General features: G+C 41.1%; 1 protein-coding gene across 2 annotated transcripts in view; it reads right to left on the minus strand.

Annotated features, from left to right (window-relative positions):
• Window positions 1–11212: 11212 nt before the first annotated feature.
• kiaa0753 (KIAA0753 ortholog) overlaps window positions 11213–14358 on the minus strand; it is a 58034-nt gene continuing 54888 nt past the window's right edge. For both annotated transcript variants that reach the window (XM_034185340.1, XM_034185339.1), the window contains exon 16: window positions 11213–13206. In XM_034185340.1, coding sequence (XP_034041231.1) covers window positions 13059–13206 — 148 coding nt within the window. In that variant the 3' untranslated portion in view covers window positions 11213–13058. The remainder of the gene's footprint in view (window positions 13207–14358) is intronic.

A 14358-nucleotide genomic window follows, 5' to 3' on the forward strand; every position in this document is an offset into this window, starting at 1 on the left:
CTTATGATACAAATTCTTCACCAGCAGACATGGACAAGAGCTTCAGACAGTGGTCACAAAGGGGATTAACAAGATATTGGAGAATTTCTGATAAAAATGTACTGAAAGACTTCCTGCAACTTCAAAAAATCTATAATTTGCAAAAACATTTTTTTTTTTAGATACCTCCAGTTAAGACACCATTACAATAAAAATTTAAAGTTCTTAGAAGAGGATGAAACAGGCCCCATTAAGATCCTTCTCAACTCATGCAAAGGAAACGCCCCAAAGAAACAGATATCCAGATTATACTCCTGTTTACAAATGAGGAGAAATCTTAATACAACACACATTAAAATTAGATGGGAAAAAGAAGCTAAAATTATAATAAAGGATGATAACTGGTTAAATATATGCAATACTGTGCTCATTACTTCAAGCTCAGGTATGTGGAGGGAATTTGCATGGAAAAACATGGTCCTATTTTTTTTTATTATCCCTGGTATTAAAAGTAGACAATGTAATGACCCTGAAAAGGCCCAATGTTGGAGGAACTGTGGGAGTATTTCAGCAGGGCATTATCACATTTTCTGGGAATGTACTAAGATCGCATCCTACTGGTCAGAGGTGATAACAGCAAACAATACCATAATGGGCCTGAACTTACCCTGTGATTTTATTTTATTTTACTTATGTAATCTATCCCAAGGGTTGATGAAATCTGACAGATATCTTTTAATCCTACTAGTAGGTGCAAAGAAAGCCATAACTCACAAATGGTTGAGTGTGGATCCACCTTCATCGTTGGACTGGATAGAGGTTGTCAAAGAGATTCACACAATGGGAGACTGACCTTTTCAATAAGACTTGCAGCTCACAAATCTGAGGAATATTGGAAGAAATGGGGTATTTATGTGAATCAGAGGACATCGTCATCTTTGAACCATCAGTATGAGCAGTGTAGGTTTTTTTTTTTCTTCTCCCTCTTATCTGATGGTTTTGCAATGGCTTGTACATAGTTATTTATTTTTATTCCCCTTGATCTCAAAAAGCCGTCAACCATCCTATTTGCTCTGAATGTTTGTTAAATGTGGTCTGTATGTTCTGTAATTTCATCTTCTGTTCTTTCTTTTGTTCAAAAATCAAGAAAATCATTAAAAACAAAATTTAAATAAAAAAGCTTCCCAACATCCAGGTCATATGGCTCCCTCTGGGCTTTTAGTTCTTTGCAATCATCCCTATATATTGAGGTGACACACACCAGCAGGTCAATCAAACTTTTATAGCCGGAATTATGCTCAACAACCAGTGAATGAGTCTTACACTATCGCCACACAAGAGAGAGGGCCCTCTAAGAGATCAAACAAGTATCTAGGTAAACCACCCACAACTCTAAATTAATCAGTGCACCAGCAGCTCTGGTGATGCAAACAAAGTATAGGTTTGGCTGTCCCACTCAAACGATGCGGTTGTTGTGACTATCAGTGGCAACCAATATGCCTAACTGTTCCTGGTAATACTAAGGTAACCTTTCAGGTAGATGTTTGCAAGTACTTTGATTGTAACTATCACCCTCTGGCAGATTTCTACCTGAACCCAATGCACTTTAAAACCTGGGACTGCACTTTCTCTTATTCAGGAACTGACTGGACGCCAACTTGCATGCCGCCATAGGGCAATATTTCCACCTATTTGTGTGTCTCTCGAGGGGTCATACAGCCAGGAGGACAGGATGGCTGGTATGTATTGATTACAGTTGACCTAACCACATGCAATATAACTGATATGCAGTTACCACAAAGAAGTACCGCGTAGTGCAAAAAAGACCTCCTAACGGTACTCTATACCTAGAAATGTGGGCATATGCATTAGGAACTGACCTAGCCATCACAGTTGTGATACAGCAAGTATTCATGCCCACAGCTAAGCCTACCAGGACGCAGCGTGGGTCCGGGGTGTTGGATACCCTTCCCCAAGGGAAAGGAGTTGTAGCATATGACGCCGACTCCTTCGATATGGAAGAAACTGTGGCTGCGGAAACAGGTTATTATTTTTTCAATAGATGGTTATTAATAGATGCCTGCGACCATGAGACAGTCAGAGTCCGTGTACATTTTAAGTCAAGACTGAAAACCTATTTTTAATTCTCTTTCTTATGAATAGTTTTTTTTTTATTCATTTTTAATTATTTATTAAATTTTATGTCGACTTGTTTTATGTAAGGTGCCTTGAGATGGCTTTTGCAGCGATTTGGTGCATTACAAGCTAATGAAATGAAATGAAATTAGCACACCGAAGTGCTTTACAATCTAATAAAAGTAACTGTATAGTTTGTGCAGGCCCACAGCCTAATCGGAAAATTATCCCATCATCACTGGAGTATACAGGACAGGGTGAGTCAGTCTCAAATATGCCTGACATTGTTTGCATGTTAGACTCAGTGTCTGCAGAGAATCCAAGTGCTCCCTGCAAACATTATGATACAATTTATCCTCTGACTCCGCGAAATGCCACCACACCTTACTTCTCTCTTATACTAGCGGGAAATTACACCTGGTGTTGGGTATTTTCTCCTCCAAACATTCTTAAAACCTTTGATAAGACAAACAGAGTCAAGAAACACCAGTGAGACAGAAAGTCAAATTTTACGCGCGGAGTGCAGTCAGGCTATACACCAAAGCTACACTAAAGTCTGGCCTGCGCTTCGCTCTTTTTATTAGTGAATCCCTCATCACATAAACAAAAACTTGTCCTAAGGGTGGGGGAATGACGCAAGACAAGTTTCTTCCCGTAACATAAACACACACGTCAATAAGTGCAGCTGTAAGCAAAACAGTTTCTTTCTTTTACTCTTATCGTCGAAGGTCAGCACATCTCGTTCGCAGTTATCAGCTGTTCTGCATCTGCCTGGAACACTAAGCATCACATCACAATCAGAATAATAATAAGTACATCCAGCTTCTCATTCCCAGTTCAGATTGACCCCAGCATGCTAAAACAAGGTTGAATAACACATACATTCTCGGGGTTAGGTGCAAACAGCACAACACCGTTCTCATCAGAAAGAAGACAAAAGGTACAAATGTTTAACAGTGATAACATATATATATATATAAAATCCTTAACATTTCCCACCTGTTTATCACCTGTTAAACATACAGTAGGCATCACCCAGCTTAGTTAGTTAGTTTATTAACTTAATCTATTCTGTCCACGTTTTTATTAATTGAACACCACCAACAGATGGAAGATTTGAATCCAGCTGCTATTTGATCAACCAGTTTATACTCGTCAGGCACTCCTCTGGGGACTCCTATTGCGTCAATATATGTTGGATTTCCTACTCCTTTCCAATCTCTTTTTACTCTATGTCTGGCTATGCCTTTCTGCCAATCCTCAGGAATAAGAGAGGCTGCATATGTCGTAACGTCTTCAGGGGTCATGGGTAACAATAATGATATTAATGCACAATAACCTGACACATTTCGTGGCAGTCTGTCAAAGATTCTGTTATCACCACACCACCACCATACATCACTCCTACCGACTGGTATAAATGAACCGTTTTTCTGTATTATTCGACTACACCACTTGTCTTATTACTTTTTCAGCTAAAGCTTCATAGGCTAAGAGTGTGTTAACTCATCACGTCAACAGTTCAAGCTTGAACTGGAGTTGTGAGCTTTTCAATATCATCATAATTCTCAGTACAGTCATTACAGTTTTCTCCACTAAGGTCTGACTGTTTCAATGCTTGATATTTTGGCATAGTTTGTTGGAAAGCCAGATTACACTGTACAAATGTATTTGACACCATTTTGCCAACCATTGTTTTGATATAAGGGATCACACAACACATGCAAAGTCCAATCAGAATTAGGACTATAATAACTGGTGTCACCATTTTCAATAGTAACTGCCAACATGGTCCTGAAGTCAACCAGGACCAGGGATTCCACCGGTTCACGGCTAGGGTGTCTTTATGCATTGCATCACGAAGTTTATTCAGCTCTTCCAATGCGTCCTGCATATCCACTGAATGAATGGAGTCTGGGATGAAAGTACAGCATGTTGTGTTCAGCAGAACACAAACTCCTCCCTGTGAACCAGTAAGCAAGTCTAAAACCATGCGATTTTGCATCACCATGGTACGTAAAGCATCTATTTCAGTGTTTTGAGCTGCTACTATTTTTTTTTTTAGTTACATTCATGAACAGACCCAATCGATAATTCAGAGTTTCAATCATTAATGAATTTTTTTTTTCCACTCCTATCCAGGGGAACAATGAATGTGCTATTTTATCTCCTACAGACCACAATTTTTTTTGGTCCTTTAGTACATCCGAGCCCCACATGTGATTATGTGGTAACACATCTGGGTATATCAATCTCCTCCGTCTGGTGCTGCCATTCTTCTCTGTGGAGGTCTTACCACATATGTATGGTCAGTCACCTGGGTAGGTGCACACACACCACCCCAATTTGGTGGGAGACTCATGTACAGTCTGGAACCATAAAGCCAATAGATGTCATCATACACCGGAATACCATTTACAGGTGGTAGCAAAAACTTACTAACATAAGCACATGATTCATCCGTTCCCCATGGACAGGAGCCTGTATAATTACATCCCCGTCCAATGTGATGAAGATAAGTACCATCCACATATTATGTTTTGGCTAGGCTTAAATTATTTGATAAAACATACGTTTGGGTACACAGACGTTTCTTAATTTTACCTACAGTTTTATTCCCTGTCCCGTAAAAGCAAATTGGGAATGGCCGTTGTGATGACAATTTAACGTGATGATATTTTTGCGTTTCCCTTCAGTCTAGTCAATGGAGCAGCACTTGGGCACGCTTGTACGTCCTCTGTTGAAATCCCTATCATATAAGTGGTTGCACTGAGGCAAGTGGTGTTACATCTTATCAGATTTGCTGAGAACTGCTGCCCCCGAAATACAGTTTGATTATGCATCCGTATGATAAGACATTCTGTCACCCTAGCAGGGTACGGTTTAGCCGTCAGAGCTGGGTGTGTTGAGGATATAGGTATTTGCGAACAAACATAACAATTAGTAACGTAATTCCATAGCCAATAAATGAACATATCTGTACCACATATTAGTATGGTATATATGAGGGTGTCCATCTGTCTCATTCACATTATGAATAAACCTCTTCTGACGTTGCTTGCGTTGTTCTCTGGCTTGGTCCACAGTGAGCTGCAATTCTTGGGTCAACCACCAGGCCAGGAATCCGAGGAGCACGAAACACACTAAGATCACAACGCAACCGGCTGCCCTACCAACAGTCCGGCAGCGGCGGCGCTGAGCACGCCGCTCCGGGGTCTGCTGTAGTTCAGTCATGATTGCTAGGATACAGTGTTGTTAACCACCTCACCTAATAGTGCAAGGATCTCCCTGCTTCACTGGCATTGAGACAATCTATTGCTAATTAAATAGACTCCCTTTGTAGCCAGACTTCCCCTTACACTGTGGAGGCCGCCAACACACGCTGTATCTTACAGTGATGTATCCACGTTGATCTCTCCGCTATCTTTACTGCAGTTGGTGTTGTTAACAGCACTCGGTATAGACCTTCCCAACGAGGACTGGACCAGTTCTTCCTCTTAATCACTCTGATGAACACCCAGTCTCCTGGCTAGACTACTGGAAGGCCGTCCTGTGGAAGATCAAAATTATTCAGCAGTAAATGTGTTTAAGTTATCTCTTTCTGTGTTAATGTCTTTTTCATAAAATTTGCTAATGTTTGTTCCTCATCTGCTGTTTTAGTATCCATGTCAAAATTGGTAGACGATATGGTCGTCCATAAAGTATCTCAAATGGTGTTAACCCTGATGGTGTTGGTGTTATTCTCATATACAATTTTACTAGGTCCAACATTCAATCCAGGTTCGTTTTGTCTCTTCTATACATTTCCTTAATCTTATTTTTATTGTGCCCTTTGTCCTTTCCACTAATCCGGCACTGTGTGGATGATAAGCACAATGATTTTTTAGATTGACCTGTAGCGCTTCTCCTACGTATTGCACTATTGTATTAACAAAATGCGCTCCATTATCTGAATAGACTGTTTCTGGTATTCCAAATCATGGAATGATGTCTTTGCATAATGCCTTAGCCACTGTAAGTGCACCTGCATGTTTTGTAGGGAACAATTCTACCCATTTTGAGAAGGCATCAATTATGACTAAACAAAATTCCTTCCCTTCATGTTTACTCAGCTGTATATAATCCATATGAATCACTTGAAAGGGATATTGTGGTGTTGGAAATTTGCCTCTTTGGGGTCTCAAATTGCCTTGTGAGTTGTGTTTTGCACATGTCATGCATGCTCTACAATGCTGTTTTGCATATGCATCGAACCCATAAAGACAAAAAATAGATTGCAATTGCGATATCATACCCCCTGATGAGACATGCGTCACGCCATGGCTCATAATAGCTGCCCATTTAAACATATTTTTTGGCAATATGGGTTTCTTTTGTGGTCATATCCGGAGGGGTGTCATATAGGAGAAAAATAGAAAGAGCTGTTGCCGCCTTTGCGGTTTTGTCAGCAACGTAATTTCCTTTTGAAACACTGTCAGAGCCTTTGGTGTGAGCCGCACATTTGCATATAGCAATTTGGTTAGGCAATTTCACAGCTTTCATTAGTGCAGTTAGGAGAGTGGCATGAGTCACTGGCTTTCCAGATGATGTCACCATTCCACGCTCTTCCCACAGTTTTGCAAACACATGCACTGTGCTAAAAGCGTACTGGCTGTCTGTATAAATTGTTACAGCCGTACCTTTAAACAGATAGCAAGCTGCAGTTAAAGCAACTAATTCAGCTGCTTGTGCTGAAAATGAGGATGGCAATGAAGCAGAATCCAATACTTCTGAATTTGTGACAACAGCATATCCAGATTGTGTTTGTCCATAAGCGTTTTTAGTGGAAGAACCATCCACATACACAATTGTACTGTTTGGGATGGGTGTGTCCTGGAGGTCTGGGCGTGCTTTCGTACAGACCGTAGCTACATCAAGACAATTGTGCGGCTCACCATCCTCAGGTAAAGGTATCAATGTGGATGGATTCAATGTTGTACAGCGCTCTACCGTAAGATGTGGCTGTGATAATAGCAAGGACATGCACGAAAGATGTCTTGCTGGGGACAAAAGGCTCATGTTTGTCTGCAACAGAAGTGCAGAGACTGTATGTGGAACTTTCAGTGTCAACTGATGGAATAGAACAACATTACTGCTACTTTGAACAGCCATAGAGGCTGCAACAACAGCCTGTACTCATGGTGGTAAAGCACTTGCTACTGCATCCAATTTAGATGAGTAGTAGGCAACTGGCCTTAATTTTGAGCCATACACTTGAACCAAAACACTAGTCATGAACTTATTCTTACAATCAGCTGTTTGAATGAATGGTTTACTATAATCTGGTAGTACCAAAACTGTGGATGACACTAATGTTTGCTTTACTTTTACAAAAGCTTCCTCAGCATCTTTGTTCCATTCCAGCACGGTTGACATTGAAATATCATCCTTGTACATCAAATCAGAAAGTGGACTAGTCAATTCTGCATAGCAGGGAATCCATGCCCTGCAGTAATTAGTCAGTCCAAGAAATGACATCATCTGCTTTTTGGTTTGTGGTTTTGGAGCCTGTAAAATTGCTTCCTTCCTGTCAGACAGGATCGTGCGCCCTGTGGCTGATAATTCATGTCCTAAATATTTTACTTTATCCCTACACAACTGAACTTTGTTTTTACTCACTTTGTGGCCATTATCAAATAAGAAACATAATAATGCTACTGTGTCAGTTATGCAGTTTTCTCGTGTGTCAGAGGCAATCAAAATGTCATCGACATACACTAATAGTTGGCTATCTGCCGGGGAACAAAATTAGCTAAACATGCTGACATGACTTGAGAATAAATAGTTGGACTCTCTGCGTAACCCTGCGGTAATCTGGTGAATGTATATCGTTGTCCTTTAAAGGTAAAAGCAAACCAGAATTGACTATCTGGGTGTACTGGTACAGAAAAAAAAAATGCATTACTGATATCTATTACAGAAAAACAACTAGAATTTAATCTCAATGAGCTTAACAGTGTGTGTGGATCTGGTACACATGGTGCTCTTTTAATCACAGCAGCATTTACTGCCTGCAGATCTTGAATCATTCTCCATCCCACTGAGGGCGGAGCCTTTTTTACAGGAAATATGGGTGTGTTACATGGTGAATCTGGACATGGCACTATTACTCCTGCTGTTAACAAATCCTCTGTTACTGGCCTGATTCCTTCAATTGCATCAGGTTTCAATGGATACTGTCTTACACATGGTCTGTATTCTGTTTTTGGTCTTATAACTACAGGTTGTGCATTTTTTATCAGTCCTACGTCTGAAGGACCTGTTGTCCACAATCCTGATGGTACAGAAGAGAGAAGATCATCCTCTTCAGGACTCAACTGAAACACTCAGGATTGTGAAGTGGACACATCAATGTGTGTTCCAGCTGTCAGCACCAATGAGACATTAACTGGCACTTTATACAATTTAGTTGATGGACTGAACTCCGTTCGTGGTCCAACTCTGCTCCAATCAGTGGCTGACAAAGCTGTTATGACTGTCAGTCCCAATTCTTGCCATTCTGTCAAATATGTCTTACAAAGTGACACATGTAATGGCATACCTGTGAATCTCAATTTTAAAACATCTTCAGTGGCACCTGTTACTGTTATGACAGCTGTTGAGTTGCCATCATGAATCAAATCGGTCATTGTCAGCTTCACAGGTGAAATGTTTTTCAATTTGTTTTCATACACTGGTGTTCCTGGCAATATGCCACTATGGACTCTAAATACATTCTCAAATCTGCATCTAAACTCTATCCATGGTTCTCCTTCTTTCTGAGTTGTCCTGGTAATTTCAGTATAATTTATCTTTGGTCCTAACACACCTTTTGCCCGTGTAATCATAGCTTCCACTCTTGTTTCTAAGACTAGATCATCATGTGTCAGTGGTACGCCTTGTTGGTCTGCAGGATTCCAGTCTCCGCGTATCTGACTCCATTTAGGGCCACATGCTTTCATCCACACCTGTTGGACTTCAGGTCCACTAAGGTGGTAAGAACTTCTAATGTTTTCTATATCCTGCATAAATCCCTCAATATCAACATGTGGCGATGGTATCATGTCGACTGCTGCTTTGATATCATCAGCATTCCATGTTCGATATACGAGCATGGTTGATCGATATCCTGCTGTTCCTGCACGAGGATTTGGTACTTCTATCATAGGATAGGCACCTCCCTGGTCACTGTGTTCCACCATGGGAGGGGCTGTAGGCACTTTCGCTTGACTGCGTGTTTGTGGTTTTTCTGGTTTTTCACTTTTTACCTTAGGTTTTACTGCCAAATCACACTGTGGTGGCGGTACATCGTCATCCTCTGGTAGAGGATATAAAGGTGTTGTTGTCACCGACGATCCAGCTGGCGGTGATTGTTGAGGCTGTTCTGGTTCTCTGTGCTGAATTATCACATCTTCTTCTGCCTTACCTACAACTTTCTTTTTCCTTGCTTTCTCTAATCGTCGCTTCTCTGCTCCCTTCTGTCTGTTCTCTGCTTCCTCCTCCCAAAATGCCACTAAATCTGCCCCTACTTTCTGCATCTTTTTCTCATCACCTTTATGTTGCTGTTCTAACTCCTTCTTTAGCTTCTGTATACTGATCAGGTTCAGTCGTCCGTCAAAGTCATGTTTATTTATCCAGGTCTCCAATTTCTTTGTTGCTTTTGGATTTTTTGCTTCCATAAATTTCCAGTCGTCAGTTGATAAATTTCCCTTATTTTTAGACGTCTTACCCCCCATTTTATTATCCCTTGTTATAATTTGGACTTCAGACGGGGACACACCTAGGGTGTTCTAAATCTGAAGTTTTCACACTTTCTTTGGACGTGACAATTAATTTGCCGTCGTGTGGTTGATTCCTTTCACCTCCCCGTAGGAAGCGGAATCACTTGCCTGCTGCTTCCACACGCACGGTTGTCACTAACGTTGTCCAAAGTATTACACTTTCACACAGTTATTTACACTTACACAAAACACTATTTACACATAGAAACACTTTTAATAATCGTACGCGTATTCTTATGCCAGGGGAGCTCACCCTCCTGTGAAATTTAACTAATGTCCTGCATTAGGGGACTCCGCCGTCCCTGCCAAATTTAACTGCTTTTTTACAGTGCACGTATTTCTACCCGGGATTTCCTTTACGTATTAAAACAGAGGAGTCCGTATCCTCCTTCCGGAATTTAACTACGTGCGTCCCTCGCAACCGTAGAGGAGTCCGCCCTCCTTACAGAGTTTAACTGCTTTGCATTAACAGACGATTCTGTATCATCGCTTGCGGAATTTAACTGTTTATGTGATCTGATCACCACTCACTCAGTACTATTTACAAAGAAATTCTACTCACTGACTCCACTTCCTGTCTGTCTTCTTCGGGAAAATCTCGTCAACCAGACGATGCCAACGGTGGTCGACAATTGCAGACACGATCAATCGATCGGACCTTGGCCAAGGATTTACGTCTGGACTTGACGACCTCCGCTGGACACCTCCGGTATTGTTGAGATCCCGGACTGAGCCCCCAGTCAATGTTGGGTATTTTCTCCTCCAAACATTCTTAAAACCTTTGATAAGACAAACAGAGTCAAGAAACACCAGTGAGACAGAAAGTCAAATTTTACGCGCGGAGTGCAGTCAGGCTATACACCAAAGCTACACTAAAGTCTGGCCTGCGCTTCGCTCTTTTTATTAGTGAATCCCTCATCACATAAACAAAAACTTGTCCTAAGGGTGGGGGGAATGACGCAAGACAAGTTTCTTCCCGTAACATAAACACACACGTCAATAAGTGCAGCTGTAAGCAAAAGTTTCTTTCTTTTACTCTTATCGTCGAAGGTCAGCACATCTCGTTCGCAGTTATCAGCTGTTCTGCATCTGCCTGGAACACTAAGCATCACATCACAATCAGAATAATAATAAGTACATCCAGCTTCTCATTCCCAGTTCAGATTGACCCCAGCATGCTAAAACAAGGTCGAATAACACATACATTCTCGGGGTTAGGTGCAAACAGCACAACACCGTTCTCATCAGAAAGAAGACAAAAGGTACAAATGTTTAACAGTGATAACATATATATATATATATAAAATCCTTAACACCTGGTTCACCCGGAATTCTGTGAGCAAGCCAAGTAGACTCATGGGACAATTTCTCTATGGCCATTGCTCCACCTATGTTGACCTGACGAGACATCATTGCAGGTAAACTAGTTATCGCTAGAGCTGATATATGGTGGTATTGCAGTGGCATAACTCTTAAAGGATGGCTAGGTCCAAACTGGTATGGTACACGGGCTTTGATTTCCTTAATAACCTCGGTAGTGATTGTGGAAACAGTGGATAAATTAATCACAGATTTGGCAACTTCTATTACCACCACGGTAAATGCTCTGTGGATCCGCTGGGGGGTTCCCCAGTATACATCGATGCTATAGGAGTCCTACGTGGAGTTCCGAATGAGTACAAACTTGTAGATAATGTCGCAGCAGGATTTGAGTCCTTCCCACTTCTGCATGCACTGTTTCCCGTAACAATCAACAAAAATGTAGACAGGATAAATTACACACACTTTAATGTACAAAGATTATCAAATTTTACCAGGGATGCTGTAGCTGCCATACACGAACAATTAGCAGCCACTTCCCTTATGGGTTTCCAAAACAGATTAGCTCTGGACATGCTCTTGGCAGAAAAGGGAGGTGTTTGTGCTATGTTTGGATGAGATTGCTGTAACTTCATCCCAAACAACACAGCCCCAGATGGAAGTCTAACAAAAGAACTCAGCAGACTGCGCACATTGTCCATCGAGATGGAAGAACATTCTGGCATAATCAACCCTTTAGAAGGCCTGTTTGCCAACTACATCAGTAGATGGAATAAGTTGGCTATGGCAGTCCTTACATCCCTAACAGTGTTTTTATGCCTGTTTACAATTTGTGGTTGTTGTGTTCCCTGTATTCGAGCTTTGATCTTGCGATGCACTGTATAAAGCAATAGGTGAACCCAGGCCTTCTGCATATACAGTATGCTTTTATCTAAAACCATGAGTATAACTGCACTGAATGAAGGAGAACCAGACATGTTCCCTTTTCCTCAAGATATGGATGATTCTGAGACAGAACCAGTATTGTGTTTACCTTGATTAAAATGCTTTCTGAAATTATTCTTTTGCCTAGGGAATGTCTATGATTTTGAAGAATGTAATCCTATGACGCATTGTCTTAAACTTGCAAAGGTGTGACAATACAGATGCTCTGTTATGATCTTATTATTTTGCTTTGCTTTGATTGATCATATTTGATCAAAAGGGAGGAATTGTGAAAGCAAAATAATTGGCTTCATGACACCATTTTTATTTCATATTGTGTTCAACATTGAGAATGCACTGTGGAATGTCCTTGCTTAATCCACCTGCTGGGGAGGATGATTGAAAAGAAAGCCTGCACCCTCTCCGCCCTTTCTGGAATGGGTTTGAGACCTCTAACCTTCTCCTCTTCTATACTGAAGGACGACACTGGCGGAGCTTTGAACCTCTGTGTCCAAGTGACGTCACACATCACTGTTATAGCAGCCAACATGGCCGCCTGCTGGTGGCTTTAGACCAGCCATACAAAAACACTCTTAACTTTAACATAAGTGATCACACATGCCTACAACTTTTCATATGGGCTCTCAATATCATAACATACCAACCCAATCGTACAATTATGTTAACTTTTCTTTTCCTTTAAAGTGCAATCTAACCTGATGCTGGTTCCAATCCTAGATCAACAGGGATGATCCAGGGTTAGCATGAGGAAAGACAGGCACTAGCCAGAAGTATAAAACACAAGTCTGGGAAAAAAGATTCCAAAAATAAACATATTTAATAATCCAGCATATTGTAATAAGTCCATTTGATCGTGTGACTGATCCCCGATGCTGTAAACTATTTAATGGTTAGAGCTGAAGTTGACGGTGAATGAGGTGGCGAGTGGAACTCTGCGGTGAAGACGGCCTCGGTGCACTTATCCATGATGTCCTGAAACTCTGCGGCCACCTCACCAGTCACCTCGGACAGCAACTCATCTGCCAGTCTGTCAGATGAGAAAGGACAGAGGAAAAGACATTTTTCAGCTTCAAAACCAGGCAGCAGAGACACACAAGCAGCCTGCAGCAGACTGTTAAACCACATGTGCTGTTTACTTTCAATTCAAGAATGGCAAACTGCCACCGCTGGCCGTGACACTGGGCACCACACACTGCAATGTTTCAGTGAGCGACCTCAGGTAAAAATGTAACTTTTTCCATGATCTGCAAGGACAAACTGAATGTTTATCATGAATGATAGTCAAAAACATACAGCAATGAGATGAATTTCTTTGGTGCAGAGATGACTGGCTTTGTGTCAAACAGGAAAGGCTTGATGTAATGTCACAAAAAGTCAGTTCTTCAAAGAACAATTCCAGTCAGATCTTTGTGTTTTAATACAGTGTTGAACAAAGCACAAATACTGGCAGTCTAAGAATGTAAAGTTACAGCTATGATTTACTGCCTGCAGCTGGAATGACCGTTACGACGGTTTCTCTACCACTAAGGTGACAGTAACAGAGCTGGCAGATGTGGACAGTGGGACAGATGAGGACTTATTATAAACAGTCATACGATTAATTCTGTGATCTGAACAGGTTTACAGGCATGTGCTGGTGTTGCTACATCCACCACCTCACACAATCCTCCAAATAATGAAACTACCCAGGTAGACTGGCAATCCAGCTACATCTAGTGATAGGTATATGTTTATGAATAATCTTCAACACATTTATTGTATTAATGAGAAAACTAAGCAAAAGACAAATTTCATCCAAATGAACACTGAACTGTGCTGCTTTGTTTATCTGAAATAATTTGCCAGCAGAATAAAAAATGCTTAAAAGCAATTCAAGCTCAGGTGAAAAAGCCAATCCACTTGAAGATTCTCTCACGTGCAACAAAAATGATGGAATAGTTGCTTATACGTAACAGTTGTGACCGTAATGTTGCTGAAACATCCTTCTCTGTGCCACACCACCATGAAGCCGTATAATTAGTGATGCAACAGATGAAATATGCAGGATGCAGTTTCTTCACTCACAGCCACAGAAACCCATGAGTCCTCCTGATTTGTATTGGATGTCTTGGTAGCTTACCTTTATGCACTGGTGCTGTTTTTGAGAACTACCTACTGCAGACATGTTTACCTGACAGAA

The sequence above is a fragment of the Thalassophryne amazonica genome, chromosome 13 (genome assembly GCF_902500255.1).
Source record: "Thalassophryne amazonica chromosome 13, fThaAma1.1, whole genome shotgun sequence".
Classification (NCBI taxonomy): Eukaryota; Metazoa; Chordata; class Actinopteri; order Batrachoidiformes; family Batrachoididae; genus Thalassophryne; species Thalassophryne amazonica.